The following is an 18,314-nucleotide window of genomic DNA, read 5'->3' on the forward strand; positions in this document are numbered from 1 at the left end:
ACCTATGTGTGTGTGCGGGGGGCTTCCCTCATTGCTCAGTTGATAGAGAATCCACCTGCAATGCGGGAGGCCTGGGTTCGATCCCTGGTTTTGGAAGATCCCCTGGAGAAGGGAAAGGCTACCCACTCCAGTATTCTGGCCTGGAGATTCCCATGGTCGCAAAGAGTTGGAAACGACTGAGCGACTTTCACTTCATATGTGTGTATATTCTGAAGTTTTCAGATTAGACTGTCAGTTGCTTATATAACCAGTGATGAAAAATGGCCATTTTGACTTCCTTGACTTTGTTCTATTGTTTCTTTCTTAGATAATGCCTCCCCTTCTTTTTATATAATACAAATTCCAAGTTGGAATATAAGTATATGTGAACAGCTCTGGATAATAATATTATTTATGTTTGTTTATGGTGTGAATAAACACCTTTTAACTTAGAGTCTGAAACTTATTTTTCTTTTCCACTTAAGACTTACAGGGTAGTGGCTAAGAGCTTGGGCTGTGGACATTCTGACCTGGTTTCATTCCTGGGTTCCTGCCAACTAACTGAACTTAGGGCAAGTTGCTTAAAGCCTCAATCCCATAGATATAAATGAGGATATGTCAGTATTTCTTTAAAGTAGATAATTTATAAGAATGAAATGAAATGTACAATGCACAGCCCAGTTCCTAGGTATAGTGTCCAATGTGTATGAATTTTTATCAATGATAAGAAATGTACTTTGTATGTTCTAAGAACCAACCGATTTCATCCTCAGTGAAGCTAAAAGTATATTATTCCTTTTTTATGAGAGTATGAACGTATCCTATGATGTTACGTACTGTGAAACTAGAGGAAGATGAAATGAAGCCTCAGGATATCTAATTCTTTATTAAACACTTATAAAATATATTTCCTTGTATCTGTAATTCCGGGCATTTCTTGAATTAAATGGTTGATCCTGATTGAAAGTTTGATTGACCACTGTTTCTACATAAGAAAGAAATGAGCCAGATTAAAATCTGGGTCTACCATTGTAAATTAATCCTAGAATTGATTAAGGGGCTTTGCACAGATGGGAATTGTGCTACGTGGTTTTCTCCAGGTGCCTAGTGTGATTAAGACATGTTATGGAGCAAAAGTTCGGAAGCTGGGAGGGAGAGTGATGACTTGCTGGTTTAGCTTATCACCATGAGTTGATGTGGGGAACTTGAGCACATGCCCTGTGGTTGGTGCTGCTGATTGCTTTAGCAAACCTGGGTCTGGGATGGCAGCTGGCAGGTGAAGTGGGTGAAGTGCGGAGTGGAGGCTGGTAAGCTCGTAGAGGTTTGCCAGGGATGGTGTGTACATTGTCGTGGTCAGTTTTCCTCTTTATACCGCATCACTGTAGCCCAGGGAGCATGAAAGCCTTTCTGATGAGTTTTTTGTTGCATTGTTAAGGTTTCCTTTACTAGTGTCGTGTCTGGCTTAGGGAAGACAAAGCTTCATTTAGGGGAGACTGCTCCGTAATCATGGCAAGGCAGATAGGCATGGTACGGTAATGAGGAGAAAGCAAGGATGCCACTGTGCTTCTGTGCCTGGATTCCTTTCACATTTGTATCGATGAATCTGGAAGTATTAGCAATTAGGGTGCTTTTTTACTCCAGACTCTAGATAGTGGGAGTCTCTTAAATATTGCTGCCTTTAGGGGTGTGACTCCTAAAGACTAGAGATTGATTTATGAAGGAGGAGGAATTATATAACAGAAGAATACAGGTGGCTTCTCACCTTCTCACCCAGTCGTGTGCCATCGCTCTGCCCAGCCTCACCAGCCTCTTGGCTGCCCCAGGCTCTTTGCACTTGCTTCCCATCTGCTTGCAGTACTAAACAGCCATATGGTTTGCGCTCTTGTCACCTTTAATTCTTTATTCAAAAAGATACCGTTCTTTATCCCATTTTTTATTATTTGAGCTGGGCCTCAACACTGTAGTTTTTCTACGTTTCTTCCCCCAAAGCACTTACCAGCATTAATGACGACTGATAACTCATTTAGCTTGTATCTACTTCACCAGATTGTATATCTTGTAGTGGAGTATTTTGTTTAATGGAGCCTCATCTATTGATGGACTTTCCTGGTGGCTCAGCAGGTAAAGAACCCACCTGCCAATGCAGGAGACCCAAGAGACTCAGGTTCAATCCCCGGGTCTGAAAGATCCTCTGGAGAAGGAAATGGCAACCCACTCCTGTATTCTTGCCTGGAAAATCCCATGGACAGAGAGTAGTCTGGCGGGCTACAGACCCTGGGATCACAGAGAGTCGGACACGACTGAGTGCACGCACATACATGCACACGTATCTATTGATACATTTTTGAAAGGAAGTTTTCACATGAAGTGTTTTTATAAACTCAGTTACTCTATCATCCCACATTTCACAGTTTATTTCTGTTCCTCTCTTCTTGTTGATTAAGTCAGTACGAATTACTGATAAAAATCTTTGACTGGAGAAGGAAACAGCACCCCACTCCAATATTCCTGCCTGGAAAAGTCCATGGGCAGAGGAGCCTGGCGGGCTGCAGTCCTGGGGGTTGTATGGCTGAGCATGCATGCGTGAGGAGGGTGGAGGAGATGGGTTGGTAGCAGTAAACTGGTAAACTTAAAGGAAAAGAAAAAAACTTTGCCTTATATGCATATACACATACGCACATGTACACTCTGTATGTGCTTACATACACATATGCACACTTCTGTTTGCTTGAGCTCCTTGGAATATAGTTTTGACTTTGTGGACTATAACTCTGAGGTTTTTCTGTGAGGTTAGAGTAAGTGAAATGTGTGTGAACATTTTTGTACTCCTAATGATACCTGTATTTCTTCCTTTGCAGGAGTAAACCTACCACTATTAATGATGTGAATGGATTTAAAACTTTGTCAAGTGATCAGGTATTTTTATTTAATGGTTTTTAACTATCTCTTCAATATAAGAAAGCATACAAGTTTATGGCCTTAATTTTTTTTCTCTTTTCTGGTACATTTTCAATAGAGTCAGGATCATCTCATAAGACATGTTTTTGGTGACTTCCTAATTTTTAAAGCTTTATTCTTTTGATTTTTCTCTTATACGTATCTCAGACATGTTTTAAAAGCATTTCTTTGTTGATTGGGCTTCTTGACTTTGTTTACTTAGCATCTGAAAAGCAATGGAAACTCTCCTAGCCTCCCTTTGTCTAGAAAGGTTCTTAAGTCACTCAGTCCAGCAGTCTATAGAAATGTGGAATATGAAATTTGGCTAAAGTCTAAACAAGGTGAGTTTAAAAAAATCTGTATTTTCCAGAAATTTACTTTGAGGCCCTTGAAAATGATTACATAAACTTGATATTATGCTGATATTCTTTACAGCTCAACAAAAACATGATTATTCCATTGCTGCTGGCTTACAGTATGAAGTTGGAGATAAATGCCAGGTAAGTGATTATATAGAGGAAGAAAAGATTTTACTTGAAATCTTCTTTATTCTAATAGGAACTAAAAAACAGCTCAAGTTTGGATGTGTTATTAATTTGAGATTTCAGAATATATTTTATCATGTATACATCTTAATAGTGAAAGATATTTAGCTTTTGAATACATTACCAAAATCATGTCTATCAAACTGTGTGACCCTTCACATGATCTTTAAAGCAGTTCAGTATTTGATAGTACTTGCTTCAAAGATGTAGCAGTAACCTTTTAGATTTTTAGATATTTTCTTCATAGCTGGCAGATAATGTACTGACATTGATTCAGACTTGACACTACAGGTAAGTTTGGTTTATGAAAGTCATCCTGGAAAATTTTGATACAACACGTAATTCTTTTGTTGGATTGAGAAAAAGAAAGGGAACAGTTAGAGAAGTTTTGCCTTTTACTTTGAATAAGCTGCTGCTCTGGGCTTACTGCAGCTGACTGTTAAAGGGGAAAGTTGAGTTATGTCAGCGTTTCTTACATGGAGTGATATTGCACCCCTGCCTCCCCTCTAGCAATGTCTGCAGACATTTTTGGTCATTACACCTGGGAAGGTACTACTGATACCTAGTGGGTAGAGGCCAGGCATGGTGCTCAACATCCTAGAATGCACAGGACACCCCGCCTCCTCCCCAGCTCCCCACCCCCAACACACACATAGCAAGGAATCATCTGGTCCAAAATGTTACTAATGCCAAGACTGGAGAAACTTCTATGAAAAAATATGACTCTTTCTAGAACAAAAACAACCCCCATACACCAAAAATACTGTTATTTGGAAGATAATTGTCATCAAGAATGGTTCTCATAAAAAGTGTTACCTTTTAAAAACTATTTTGAAATCACCATTGACAGACATTTCTTCTTGACTTGTGGAGGAAATAGTCATTCCTTCATGATAAAGTGGTTTGTGAAAAGTATCTGGGGGACCAGGATTGTTTCTGAGTATCAGTGACAGACTTTACCTTAAGAACTATGAGCAGTGTTATGATTCGAGGGTGTTTTGAAAGTAGAGGAAGAAGAGGATGTGATTCTTTTAAGGTTGTCAGAAATGTGCTCTAAGCACAGAACCAAATCTGGGAATCTTTTACTATAGTGATTTGGGGAACTTGGCAGAGAACAAAAGAGAAGAGGGCCCGCCCTCCCTACCCTTCTCAGTAGAGAAGAGAAAGTACTTTATACTCTCGCTAAAATTGTTTTATTCATTATTTTAAACTGAGCATATTTCATTTGAGCTTTCAGTTCTTGATAAAGCAGAAGGTAAAGCAGGTACTTGTTTTAATTTTTTCTTTTTTAGAATATTTTCCTTTTCTACTACTTGACTATTTCACTTGGATAAAATTTAATTGAAATTTTATTACGGAAAGTGTGAAAGTGAAAGTGTTAGTCATTCAGTTATGTCTGACTCTTTGCAACCCCATGGACTGACCGTAGCCTGCCAGGCTCCTCTATCCATGGGATTCCCCAGGCGATAATACTGGAGTGGGTTGCCATTTCCTCCTCCAGGGGATCTTTCTGACCCAGGGATCAATTCCAGGTCTCCTGCATTGGCAGTTGGACTCTTTACCATCTGAGCCACCAGAGTCTCAGACTCAAAGATGACTTTTATTTACTCAGTTCAGTCGCTCAGTTGTGTCTGACTCTTTGTGACCCCATGGATCACAGCACGTCAGGCCTCCCTGTCCATTACCATCTCCCGGAGTTCACCCAAACCCATGTCCATTGAGTCAGTGATGCATCCAGCCATCTCATCCTCTGTCGTCCCCTTCTCCTCCTGCCCTCAATCTTTCCCAGCATCAGGGTCTTTTCAGATGAGTCAGCTCTTCTCATCAGGTAGCCAAAGTATTGGAGTTTCGGCTTCAACATCAGTCCTTCCAATGAACACCCAGGACTGGTCTCCTTTGGGATGGACTGGTTGGATCTCCTTGCAGTCCAAGGGACTCTCAAGAGTCTTTTCCAACACTACAGTTCAAAAGCATCAATTCTTCAGCGCTCAGCTTTCTTCACAGTCCAACTCTCACATCCATACACGACCGCTGGAAAAACCATAGCCTTGATTAGAAGGACCTTTGTTGAGAAAGTAATGTCTCTGCTTTTGAATATGCTTCTAGGTTGGTCATAACTTTCCTTCCAAGGAGTAAGCGTCTGTAATTTCATGGCTGCAGTCACCATTGCGGTGATTTTGGAGCCCCTCAAAATAAAATCTGTCACTGTTTCCCCATCTATTTCCTATGAAGTGATGGGACCAGATGCCATGACCATAGTTTTCTGAATGTTGAGCTTTAAGCCAACTTTTTCACTCTCTTTCACTTTCATCAAGTTTTAGTTCTTTTTAGTTCTTCTTCACTTTCTGCCATAAGGGTGGTGTCATCTGCATATCTGAGTAAGCATGTAAATGTAGTTTCAGTTTTAAATAAAAATTAGCTTCAGAAAATCTTTTTTATTGTTCAGCTCTTGAGGAGAGGGAAGCAGTGTCCTGCTGTGGCCAAAGAATGAAATGTCAGCTTGAGGGCTTGGAATGGGCGGCTGCTGACCCTCTGCCTCTGGCTGGGGAGGGTGACTGTACTGTGCCATTTCAGTACCCATCCAGGAGTTCTGGTGTTCTCGAGTTCTGGACCCAGTCCCCCTGTGGATGCTGAGGGCTAGTGGTACCGATAACGGGAGATGGCTTTGAGCAAGGCTGTGTCCATCTGGCTGCTAGAGCAGGGTTGGGGGCATCCTCTGCCAGAGGGAAAGTAAAAGGCTGACTCTCCTGTCCTGGTGTGCCATTGTGTAGTAACCAACTGTATTTTAGAGAGGAGACAATGCATCTATTTTTAGGGAGCAAAAAGGTCACATTTACATATTACAACATTTGAAATATTGGAAAAGTGAGAAGATAATATAATTTTCATAGCAGGTGCTTGCCTTTGTTGAGCGGTTGCCGTGTGCAGGCTGGTGTCCTTTATATGCATCATGTGTGCCTCATTGCGCCTCTGTGGTGCCTGTGATGCAGAGACTATAATTAGCCCCATCTTGCCTATGAGTGCAGTGAAGCACCAGATAAGTTACTTGCCTGAGGTCATAGTGCTGCTGAGTAGAAAAGCGGGACCTGGAATCCTGGTGTGTGTATGGTGCCACAGCCCTGCCTTCAGAACCGTGACAGTTTAGAAAAAACATGGAAAAGTAAGCAAAGGAAAGTATTTTGGAACGAGATGCACAGGTCTGGGAGATCAGAGGCATTATGGTGTACTCTTTTGAACTTAGTTTTGTTTTTAACTATGTTTGTCGACGCTTTAGTTGAAAATGAAATGGCAGTTTAAAAACGAATCAGGTGACTGATTTTTCTTTGCGAATTTGTTCAACAGGATCACAATGGAAAATTTTCTAATGCAGACTTTCAAGGGGTTCACTCTGAGAATGGGCCAGTTTTGGTTGCAGAACTTGGAAAGAAGTACGTACTGTTCGCAGCTAAGGTGTTAATTCACTTTCTCTTCCACTTAGCCTGATGTAATCACGAGCATTTCTAAATGTCCCTGTGTATTTGCGAATTCAGTTAAATGTGTTGCGGCTGTATACAGAAATATACTTTTTTAGATGTCTTAGAAAAATAGTTTGAGTTCAAATTTAGTGTTTATGTGTTAAGGTACTTTAAATAAAAGATACTTATTTCATTGCTTACTGTTTAAAGTGCCATTCTTCACTAAGGCAGTTTAGAAGATTAACCTATTGTAACTGAAGCTTTGGAGGACAGGGGCAGTATTCATTTCTGATTTCATTCATTGCTGCCTTGCATGTAGTTTTCAGTAAATGATTATCTGGTGGAGTGAAATTCTTGCCACGATACAGTGTTACTTTAGAGCAACTTTCGTTTCAGCTGCTGCAGCCTTTATTTGAGGGAAAGGTAGTAAGCTCCACCTAGACTTTACCATGGCGAATTTCAAATGTACACAACTGAGGAGGGTAGTCAAGTGAATCCCAAGATAACTGTCACCGTAGCTTCATAGCTAAAAGCAGGTTTGGCATCTTTTCTAATCTCTTCTCCCTAACCCCTTAAAGCAGAAGAAAGGAGCAGAATTGGACTATTTGAAAGTAAATCCCATTTAAAGTCAAGTCACACCATTTCTCATAGATGCTGTGCGACTGTGTGTGTCTCTAACACATAAAGGCTTCTCCATTTCCCATCCTTAGCTATGGTACTGTCATCACACCTCACAGAATAGTTTTCTTTCCTTCCTTATCTAATCTTTTGCTTAGATTGTGATTAAGAGCTCTCAATCTTCTGTTCTTTTAGGTTAGAAAATATGTTTTTGACCTTTGTCATTTGATTATAATTACATGTGGATTGCTGAATGCTTTGTACTTGATAGTGTGTTTTTACTATAAGAACTAAGACTGGAAATTCTCAGGTAAATTGAACATAAAAGATTTGTGTAGAATACTTAAGTGCACAGTCTCAGTAGAGTACTTGAGTTACTTCAAGTCTCTTTCTTCTTTTTAAAGATACTCACCGAAGAACCTCAAGCCGCCTCCCTCAGAAAGCTGGAACACAGTGTCAGGGAAGAAGATGAAAAAACCCCCTTCAGGACAGAGCTTCCATTCTGGTAGGAGCTCATCAAGTTAGCCTCCTTTGGGGGAGGGGATGGGACTTGGAGTTGTTGACAATAGGCGGAGGGTTACAAAGTATTTTTGGCTTCCTGTCACAGACATGGATTACAGAGGCCCAAAGAACTCCAGCAAGCCAGTAAAAGCCCCGTCAGCTCTACCTCCTCGCCTGCAGCACCCTTCAGGAGCGAGACAGCATGCGCCCTCCAGTCACTCTGCTGCGCCACAGGCTCAGAAAACCTCCAGCGAGCACAAAAGTCTCAGCAGAACACCATCTCAGATCGTAAGGTAACCTTCCTGAATGCAAGAGAGCTGGAAGTTAAGAGAGCCAGCATTTCTTATTTGCTGTGTTCCATGCATTTAGAAAGTTACAATTTTTTTGTTCATATACTTGTCTAAAGCCTTAATATTTAATAGTAAGAGTATTGTTGATAAAATAATGTGAGGATTTCAGTTCATTACTCTCATCACACAAATCAAAGTGATTTTATAGTTTAAGACATTTTGATTTTTTTATTTTTCACACAACAGCAGGATACAAATTGTATTCTAGTTACCATAGATTATAAACCAGGAGACGCTGGAACATACCTAGGGACATACAGTGAAGTGCAGAAACTTCATGGTCTAAAGGTATTGAAATCATATAGAGTCTGTTCTCTTATCATGGTGGAATTCTATTGGAAATCAGTATCAAAAGATGGTTGAAAATAACCCAACATATTTTCAGAGAATGAGATGGTTGGATAGCATCATTGACACAATGGACGTGAATTTGAGCAAGCTCTGGGAGACCGTGAAGAACAGGGAAGCCTGGTGTGCTGCAGTTCGTGGGGTTGCAAAGTCGGACACGGCTTAGTGACTGAACAACAGCACATACTTTCAAGTGCAATGTAACATTCACTAAGAGAGATCTTTGACTTAGCCATTGAAAGCCTCAGTAAAGCTAAAAGACTAAAAAACACAGAGGGTGATTGCAGAGAAGAAAGCATTTTAAATGAAAAATTAATATCAAAATGAGAAATTAATTTCAATGATACTTTTAAAACCCCATGTATTCAGAAACTAAATGTCCACTTTGAAATGATGGGTGTGTCTAAGAAGCTAAAAGAATGAAAATTAGAAAATATTTGTAGGAGAAAAAAAAATGAAAAGGATTGATCAGAATTTTTTGCATGCAGCTGAAGCTGCTCCGTGCAGCTAAACACAGTGTGGAATCTTGGATAAAGTATGAAGGCAAATAATGGGCACTAGCAGAAAATTTTGTGAAATTTGAACAAAATCTGTAGTATAGTTAATAATACTGTATCATGTTAACTCTTGTTTCTTTTTAAATAACATAGTATTTCTTTATATTCTCAGGATTGGATTAGAAAGTAGACATCTTTACTTTTGAATAACTTTTTTCAGTGATTTATATCTTAGCCAAGACAGATCTTCTCCTGGCACCGCATAGTTTTCTGGTAGTCTGTAATGTGTTAAATATTGAATTCCAGCTTGCACTGCTAGTTCCCTGCAGGGTAAGGTTAGTTTTCTTGTATACATGAACTTAAAATCAGCCAAAACGGCCAGCTTGCTTTGTTCTGGTAGGTTGTGACTGGTTGCGGTCACGTGTCGAATGCTGAGCAGGTTGTTGTGATCACGATCAGCATTCTGACTGAATGTGCAGAGGCACGTGCTTCTGAATATGCTTCCGGGTCATGGTTTCCTGTGTGGTTGATTTTGAGTTTTCCCTAATCTGCTTTTCCTCCGAGTGGCTTATGGAGCTGTAGAGTAGCTTCTGCTCTTCAGAGGGGCTTTGTTTGAGAGAGTGTCTGCAGTGGAGGCTGCCCTTGTCCCTGCAGCCTTGTCCGTGTCTCCTGTGGGTGCTTGTGGCCGATACCTTCCCCATCCAAGGTCGACTTCCCCAGTTACCTGAGCCGCTGGAGCACTGGCTCGTGTGCTTGCCAAGCTCTGGTCTTCAGCTTCTCTGTTTTTGGCTTTTGGGCATTCCCCTTTCTTGGGAAAGCCCTTACCACTTTGTCACTGAAGACGGTTCGTGTACCATCTCTAGGACAGAGCTGTGGGTCCTTAGGCTGCCGCGGTGCCAGTGCTCTGTGGTTTCCTGGGGCTGTGGCCTTCTACCCCAGACAGGCTTAAAACAACAGAAGTGAGCGACAGTTGTGGGGGCTGGAAGTCTGAAGTCACGGTGTGCTGGGGCCCTGCCCTCTCTGAAGGTTCTAGGGGAGAATCTAGCAGGCGTCTCCTGCTTTTGGTGTTGTCCACAGTCCTGGGCAGTCCTTGGCTTGTGGATGTGAGTCTGCCGCCACCATCACACGTTCTCCCTGGGTGTCTCTTCTAGTGAGGAATCACTTACAGTGGGTTTAGGGCCTACCCTGCGGCATAGTGACTTCATTTTGATGTGATTACTCTTGCTTGCAGAGACCTTGTTTATAAAGTCACACGCACAGACCCCAAGGGGCAGGACTTGAACATACCTTTTTGGGAGACACAGTTCCAATTCATAACTCATACCAGTACCTCACATCCATTACATTTTTCTTTTTACTTGAACAAACTGTTTAGGATAGAAAATTGATATCGTTCAAAATCCAAAACACTCAAAAATTTGTTGTGATAATTCTCCTTGCCATCCCTCTTCATCCAAACTGTCTAGCTTCCTTCTGCAGCTGTTCAGTCACGAAGTCGTGTCCAACTCTTTGGGACCTCATGGACTGAGACACAAGGCTTCCCTGTCCTTCACCATCTCCCCCCAGAGTTTGCTCAAACTCATGTCCATTGAGCCAGTGATGCCATCCAACCATCTCATCCTCTGTTGTCCCCTGCTCCCCCTGTCCTCACTCTCTCCCAGCATCAGGGTCTCTTTTAGTGAGTCAGTTCTTCGAATCAGCTGGCCAGAGTATCGGAGTTTCAGCTTCAACATCAGTCCTTCCAGTGAATATTCAGGGTTGATTTTCTTTAAGATGGACTGGTTTGATCTTCTTGCTGTCCTAGGGACTCTTAAGGAGAAGGCAGTGGCAACCCACTCCATTACTCTTGCCTGGAAAATCCCATGGATGGAGGAGCCTGGTGGGCTGCAGTCCATGGGGTCGCAAAGAGTCAGACACGACTGAGCGACTTCACTTTGACTTTTCACTTTCATGCATTGGAGAAGGAAATGGCAACCCACTCCAGTGTTCTTGCCTGGAGAATCCCAGGGACGGGGGAGCCTGGTGGGCTGCCGTCTATGGGGTCGCACAGAGTCGGACACGACTGAAGCGACTTAGCAACAGCAGCAGGGACTCGTAAGAGTCTTCTCCTTCTCTTTCTGCAGAGGCAGTGTTAACAGATTCTTGTGTATCCTAAGGGCAGGGATATTTTAGCATGTGTAAAAAGTATGTATGTATTCATAATCTGATTGTCCAGAAATTCTAATGCGAACAAATGATTAAAAATCAATCGTAAGAAAGAATTACCTCATGTCTCAAGGGTGGTCAGTACATACACAGCCCTGAGAAATGACCTGATTACAGAGTAATCAGGGCCTTGCATTCTTGGCATATCCAGTGATGCTGGGAAGGGGCCATGGTGGCCTGTGGTGGGTTACCTCCCCCAAAAGATGAAACTGATTCCCTTAATCGCCTAGTTGTGGCTTAAGTCTGACATGTGGACACTGACCAGACTCCACTAGCATCTGAAGTCTTCCTCACTACAGGCAGAATACCTAAGAGGAGTAAATACAGAGAGTACCAAATGGCTGACTTACATGCACTTTTGTTTACCACAAACTGAATTTTTATCCAGTGTGTTTTCTAGTGGTTTGTCCAGTCTGATAGGAATTTGAGTGATCCTACAGATGTTGCCCTTGTTTATCTTAAGCATATGTTACTTGGTATATAAAAACACTTGATGGCAGAAGGCAGTGGATAGTGCATAGATATGAAACTTGGGAGAATTTTTGACATTGTGGTTGATGGTGTAGGAACCCACTTGTATTTGCAGTGAGTAAGCCCTCATGGATGTAGGTGTGAGAATGAATTTTGCTAATGTATTAAATTTAGAGACTGCAGATGATTGAATAAAGTAAGACTTTAAAAAATTATGGTCAAAATTTAGAATTTTATAGCTAAATACTTGATTTAATGTTCATTAGAATTCATCTTGACTTTATTTCTAATATTTAACACAGTAATTTGGAATACTCATTATAAAATAAAAGATCAGTGATGTTGGACATGAGACCTTGTGACCTCTCACTCTTTTAAATTTCTTATTGATATTATCTCTTCCTTTTGAGAAGAAAACAGTGTAACAGAAACCAGCGGGATTGCGTTGTGGGCTTTCAGTACGCAGGTGCTGAGAGTGATCGGCTTGCCGGGCTGGCCACGCCCCTCCAGCTCGGCCCAGGCAGGGCGGGTTTGGTGCTCTGTGGCTGGTGGGCGGGGTGGGCTGGCGCCTTCGGGTGAGGAGGCACGTACAGTGGTTAGCAAGCGTTGATTGTGCAGAGACCCCTGGCTGTTGCCAAGTCGTCTTCGGAGTCTTTCACCACAGGGGTTTGAGAAGGAGCGGTCTAAGATGCTCCCCTCTTCTCTTCTCCTAAGACTCTGGGGTTGACATCCGCCCCATTGGAGTTAGGATGTGGTTTTAAGTGGGACTGAGGACAGGAAATGGCCATTCTTTCTTTCAGAGGAAAAGAATCAGATGCTATCAGTTGTGTCCTTCCCACTCTTTTGAGGGAGATGGTATCTCTTCACATATTTTTCTTGTAGGCTTTGGATTTTCATTTCCCACTGTTGTGAAACTGTTAGACATGGAAGAAACAGTACTCATACTGCCTGTAATAGTGAAATGTTAGGGTCACGTTATGGGCTACTTGACTCTATTCATGAACTCTTGTCTCCTCTGACCAAAGTTATGTTGAAATGATAGCAGTGCGATTAGTATCTCGCCTTGTGCTTTCCCCCCCCCCCCCCCCCAGCTTTCATCTTCTCTTGATAGTGTCATTAAAAAGCAGGAAGGTGGTCCTGGTGTTTCTTTTAACATTGTCCTTTACTTAGAACAGAAAATTAGAATGCTTTTGAGGCCTAAACTAGTAACTTTCCCTTTCCTTTGAAAGAGAAGTCTTATGAAAATATTGGAATATGGCCTAAAGAAAAGATACAATGCTTGTATTTATGCTCCAATGAGAAGAAAAATCTGTGATCATATGTATCGTTCGGAAGTGAGTTATATTTTTCTTTCCCTACATTGTGAGTTTGTCATCTTGACTCTGAAATCCTAATAATTGAGGTGCTTCCTTTTGCTAAGCATTTATTACTCGGGCAGCTAAAAGTTCTGTAATGTCACAGTGTAGCTAAGATAGCAAATATTTGTATTGCTAAAAATGTTATTTTAGATTATTTTAGGTACACAGTACATTGTCTTTTTTTCATCCAAGAATGTCTTATTTGACAGAAAACCTGATCGTGAGAGAGCTGAGGATTTTGATGCCACGACCCGAGAACCTAACTATTTCGGCCTCTCTCCAGAAGAGCGCAGAGAGAAGCAAGCTATAGAAGAGTCTCGCTTGCTCTATGAGATTCAGAACAGAGATGAACAGGCTTTCCCAGCCCTTTCTGTATGTATATAAAAAGGAATTGGAAAAGTTACCCTTCAGAAGTCTCTCCTTAATCCAGTTTTTGTACTCAACCGTAGTTTCTAATGGGAGACAAATCATTTTTACACTGAAGATTACCTTGGGGATGACGTAGCTGCCCCTCCTTTTCATCTTCATGAGGCAAATGAGGTCTAAAGATATTTCTAGTTGGTGGCAGAGTTGAGGCAAGTCAATTGTTTATCTAACTTCAAGTTGAGTATTTTGTTTTGAACTGAAGCTTGTTTGTTTTTGCTAGCCAAAGCCAGTGACTTACCCTAAGCAGTGGAGGTATACAATTTAGTTAACAGGATACTTCTGTAAAATTGAGACATTCTTTTCAGTGTTCCTTATTAAACATATCCAGGACCTATTAAGAAAAACCTGGTACATACAAATGAGAGCTGTGATTCAGAGCGGTCAGTGCTAGAGATGGTGGTGGGTGCAGCCCTGTGGCTTTGCCCTTGCTTCCTGTGTCAGATGCTGAGCTGTGACTTCTTGATGAGACAAGAGACGAACGTTCTCTGCCTTTAAGTGTCTTAATTCTTTTGACAATTAAGAAGTCTTAATTCTTTTGAGTCAGAAGGGGAAACAGTAATGCTGTGTGAGGAAGGTCATTGGCACACAGGGGCAGGGTAGCTGCTTGAGTGGGGGCCCTGGGCTCCCTGAGCCTGTGGTCTGACATAATGGTGAGTGGCACTAAATGACTTGTGACGCAGCTGTGAGCACCTGTGAGGCACCTGAGCTGTGGTTGGAGCACTTGCTTAACAGTGGAATAAACAAGCAAAATGGAATGTTATAGAAGCTACCTTATAGTATATATATGTATGTGTATATGTGTATGTATATTATATATTGGTATGTATATTTATATCAGTATAAAACATTAAATCTCCACGCATTGTTTTCTGGCCTCTGGAATTCTTAAAGAGGTGGAGAGGCTGAGCTGAAACCAGCTCACCTGGAGTAGTATAGTTCAGGCTGGCACAGGGATTGGAGTTTAGGAATCGTTGGAAGACGTGCCCAAATTCATATGTGAATCAGGCATGGTCTCTATTCTGAGTGTAGTTTATCTCTGTGATATGTTATTTTCCCATAATATTTAGGTAATACAAAACTACTGATCTTTTAAGCTTCTACTCACAGCTTTTTGTCTTTTTTTCAGTTAGTGAATGGTGAGAACGACTATAATGTGGGAATAGATGGGTGAAATGTTTTGATCGTTAAAATGAGATTTTCATACTCACTGTGTTTAAACAGGCTTTTTTGATCCTGTCTTGGACTTGATAGTGACTCAGGTTTGTCTTCTAGGAAACACCTGCCACTAAGGCTGAGATCTCTTCTCAGCTGTGTGTGGCGTTTCCTCACAGATCCTAGGAGAGCAGAGGCCTTCAGTGGTAATTGAGCTGAAAAGCCAGACTTATTCCAGTCCCTGTGCTTCACCAGTTAGAAGCTGGAGCTCATGCAGGGCTTGGAGGGGTTTGCTGACAGTCAGTGGTATTTTAGTGAGAAGAGTCCTAGTGACTGTATCTGCCCCTTGCCCTTGGGGCCTCCCCCACTTCCCCAGAGGACTGTGGCTCTGCAGTGGCTGCTTTTGAAGGTTGGTGTGAAGGGTGCTATTCTTTGTACAGAGAATGGAAATACAAGTTGCACAGTACAGGTTCGGTCACAGTGGCTTCTTGAAATGTGGGCATATGAAGTCTTAACTACTAGGCCAAGCGTCTGACTGCCTCATCCTTTGGCTTATGAATAAGCCAGTTACTGTAGAGTGTTTAATAGGAACCCTAGATTGTATTTTTTTTGTAGGCTGGGAAGTTTATAGATACAAGGTGATGAACTTTGAGATTTTTAGTCAGATGTGTGAACAGTAAGATTAATTAAAAGACTTCTGTCCATATACTTGTGAGTAAATCTTTTAACACAAAATGTTGGGTTTTGTTTAAGAGTTCATCAGTCAGCCAGTCAGCTCCTCAGAGTAGCAACCCAGGCGTCCAGAGAAAATTATCCCATGGAAGCGACCGAAAAGGAAGCAGGCGGAGAATGGACACTGAAGAACGGAGAGAGAAAGGTATGTCACTTCATCATTTGAAAGCAGACGCTGGAGATCTGTTTCTGGCCTGAAGTCAGGCATGGGGAAAAGAACTCTTACTTTTTAATGCTTGAGCAACGTGCTGTTACATCTCACCGTTGCAGAGAAGCCTTGACTCAGGCTAAGTAAAGCATGGTGTGTAATCGTGAAAACTATTACTCGCTGACTGACCATGGTTACCATGGCACTTGCAGCTTTCTCTGTCTTCATGCTTTGCTGTTCTGTCTTCACACCTGACTAGTGGCTGATGGTGTCTTTTTTATCTTGATCTGTTATAGACTCTGTCCATGGACATATTTCCTTGGATAAAAAACCTGAGCCAGGCACTCTGGAGGTAAATGTTTTAAATACTGATTATGTCTTTTTCTTCTCCCTTAACACTGTGGTAGTGCAGAAAAAGATGGAGATGATTTCATCATTTTATAACAAATGGTGTTTAGTCACTAAGTCGTGTCCAGCTCTTTTGTGACCCCATGGACTGTAGCCCACCAGGCTCCTCCATCTATGGGATTTCCCAGGCAAGAATACTGGAGTGGATTGCCATTTCCTTCTCTGGGGGATCTTCCAAACCCAGGGGTGGAACCCCCTGGGTTTGACATCAACAAGCAGATTCTCTACTACTGAGCCATCACATCAGGGAAGCTGCAACAAAGTATTATGGAAGTAGAAAAGCAGGAAAAAAAAATTGGGGAGAAAGTTACAATGCTTGAGGAAAATTGATGCACTCACAAATTAAAACCATTTCTTCTAGGGTACATTATGATGACCTTTACTTTCCATTACTCCATAGTATTACAGATTTTTACAGTATTACAGATGTTTTGGAACCATGCCCCTGGTAAAAACTGCCATATAATTTGATGTGGTAAAGGCATGCAGGCAAAATTACCTACCTGTTGAAGACCAGATAAAATTGAAAAAAATACTCAGTTGTTAGAGGATGTAGTCAGGTGCAGATAGGTGAGCTATAAAGGAGCACAGTTATCCCAGAATGTGGGTGTTTGAAATAGAACATAACCCCCCCTGTTTTTTTTGCTTCCAAAGAATATTAGCAATGATAAGTGTGCAAGAATTTCATCACCATCAAAATCAAAGAAATTAGAGTGTCCACCTCCTACAGAGCAAGTAAGTACAGTGTTGCATTTGACATTGAATGCTATTTAAAAACAGAAAATAATAGGAAATGGGAGAACTTATTAATAGATCATAATTTGGAATGCAATTATGATTTTTCTCTAATTCTGTTCTTGGTTAGTCTGGAATGGTCTCAATGGAATGTTTTCTGGACATAGAAACCATTCTTCTGAATTGAACTTGAATAAGTTTTTATCTGGTACTTTATGTTGCCTTTGTGATGAGTTGGCTTGAAAATAAGATTTTTGAAGGGAAATTTGTTTTCTTTCATAACTTAGACATCTCTGCATGCTTACCAATTATTTCATAGAAGGGAAGGAATGTAATGATTGAAGAGATTAGAAAGGTCATATGTCTAAGGGCAGTACTGCCAGCTTACGGATTTAACGATGAAAGAACCTGAGTTTTAACAGATTGTTTTGGTTCTTGGTCTAATACAGGAGTAGAGAAAGTTCTTATCCATTGTCTTTCAGTTAACATCCTTCGTGTCGGGTAGAAAACGTATGATTTTATGTTAGCTCTTTGTGTGAGGAGCTGTTCTAGACTCATGAATTTCAGGGGTGATTTCCATGACTTTGCTTCTTTGCCTTAAAGCATTTGGTTCAAGTTGCTTTATAGTTTGTTTCTAACCCCGCTGGTGACTTCTGTGACTTTTGGTGGGCAATCACTGGATCAGATTTGTTAGTACGGAATTTTTAGCTATTTTTTCTTTCATTTCGAAGACCAGAAGAAAGACCATTTATGTAGAAACTGCAGCTGTGTAAGAGGCAGGCAACTCATGATGCATTCGGTGGGTGAATTAGTGTTAAGCACAATGAACTCTTGTCTTTTTGCACCCCTTCTTCTTGAAGAAGCCAGCAGAACATGTGTCTCTGTCAAATCCAGCTCCCCTTCTAGTTTCTCCAGAGGTACATCTAACTCCTGCGGTGCCTTCCTTACCAGCCACTGTGCCCGCCTGGCCGAGCGAACCTACAACGTTTGGACCAACAGGTTAGATAAAAATTTTAAAAGTGGATGGAACCAACCAGCAAAAGTCCTCCAAGTCTTGACATTCTTGAGTGTGAGCTTGACCTCAGAGCAGGATCAGGTGCACGGAGCCTCAGAACTTTCTGTGAGCCTCCGTACTGCTCTGCTTCCCGTGGTGGAGGGCTGGGTTCCGGTGGTGCTCATTGAAGACCCGCCCTCACAGTCTCGGGAGCGAGGCCTGTGAGCTCTGGTTGCCCGGCGCTGGCAGTGTTGTTTTCAGTCCGCTCCAGCCCCCTCAGCTCTTTATGGCCCCACGAGACACAGGCTGTGTGTCTTACATGTGTCTCTAAGAGCTGTTACTGGCTCAGAGCCGGTTTTTTGGCCTCATTTCCTTCTGCATGGCCAGGAGGGTGCTTGGTTGACATAAGTACTTTAGATTGCTTAAGCACATGCTGTTTTCCCAGCTGTGTAATG

The 18,314-nt window shown here is 41.7% G+C and overlaps 1 protein-coding gene and 1 long non-coding RNA gene across 2 annotated transcripts in view; one reads left to right on the forward strand and one right to left on the reverse strand.

Moving 5' to 3' along the window:
- Positions 1-18,314, forward strand: part of OTUD4 (OTU deubiquitinase 4) — a 46,031-nt gene that overhangs the window by 15,760 nt on the left and 11,957 nt on the right. Inside the window, exons 8-19 of the mRNA XM_040250432.1 lie at positions 2,838-2,895; positions 3,140-3,257; positions 3,352-3,418; positions 5,565-5,571; positions 6,804-6,889; positions 7,939-8,039; positions 8,142-8,328; positions 13,474-13,636; positions 15,596-15,719; positions 16,019-16,074; positions 16,785-16,865; positions 17,726-17,864. Coding sequence (XP_040106366.1) covers positions 2,838-2,895; positions 3,140-3,257; positions 3,352-3,418; positions 5,565-5,571; positions 6,804-6,889; positions 7,939-8,039; positions 8,142-8,328; positions 13,474-13,636; positions 15,596-15,719; positions 16,019-16,074; positions 16,785-16,865; positions 17,726-17,864 — 1,187 coding nt within the window. The remainder of the gene's footprint in view (positions 1-2,837; positions 2,896-3,139; positions 3,258-3,351; positions 3,419-5,564; positions 5,572-6,803; positions 6,890-7,938; positions 8,040-8,141; positions 8,329-13,473; positions 13,637-15,595; positions 15,720-16,018; positions 16,075-16,784; positions 16,866-17,725; positions 17,865-18,314) is intronic.
- Positions 12,653-15,595, reverse strand: LOC120870889. The gene is made up of 2 exons (XR_005722885.1): positions 14,899-15,595; positions 12,653-12,854 (listed from the first exon to the last, which is right to left on the reverse strand). It is a non-coding gene; the product is annotated as an uncharacterized LOC120870889 (long non-coding RNA).

This window comes from Oryx dammah, unplaced genomic scaffold, assembly GCF_014754425.2.
Source record: "Oryx dammah isolate SB20612 unplaced genomic scaffold, SCBI_Odam_1.1 HiC_scaffold_12, whole genome shotgun sequence".
Classification (NCBI taxonomy): domain Eukaryota; kingdom Metazoa; phylum Chordata; class Mammalia; order Artiodactyla; family Bovidae; genus Oryx; species Oryx dammah.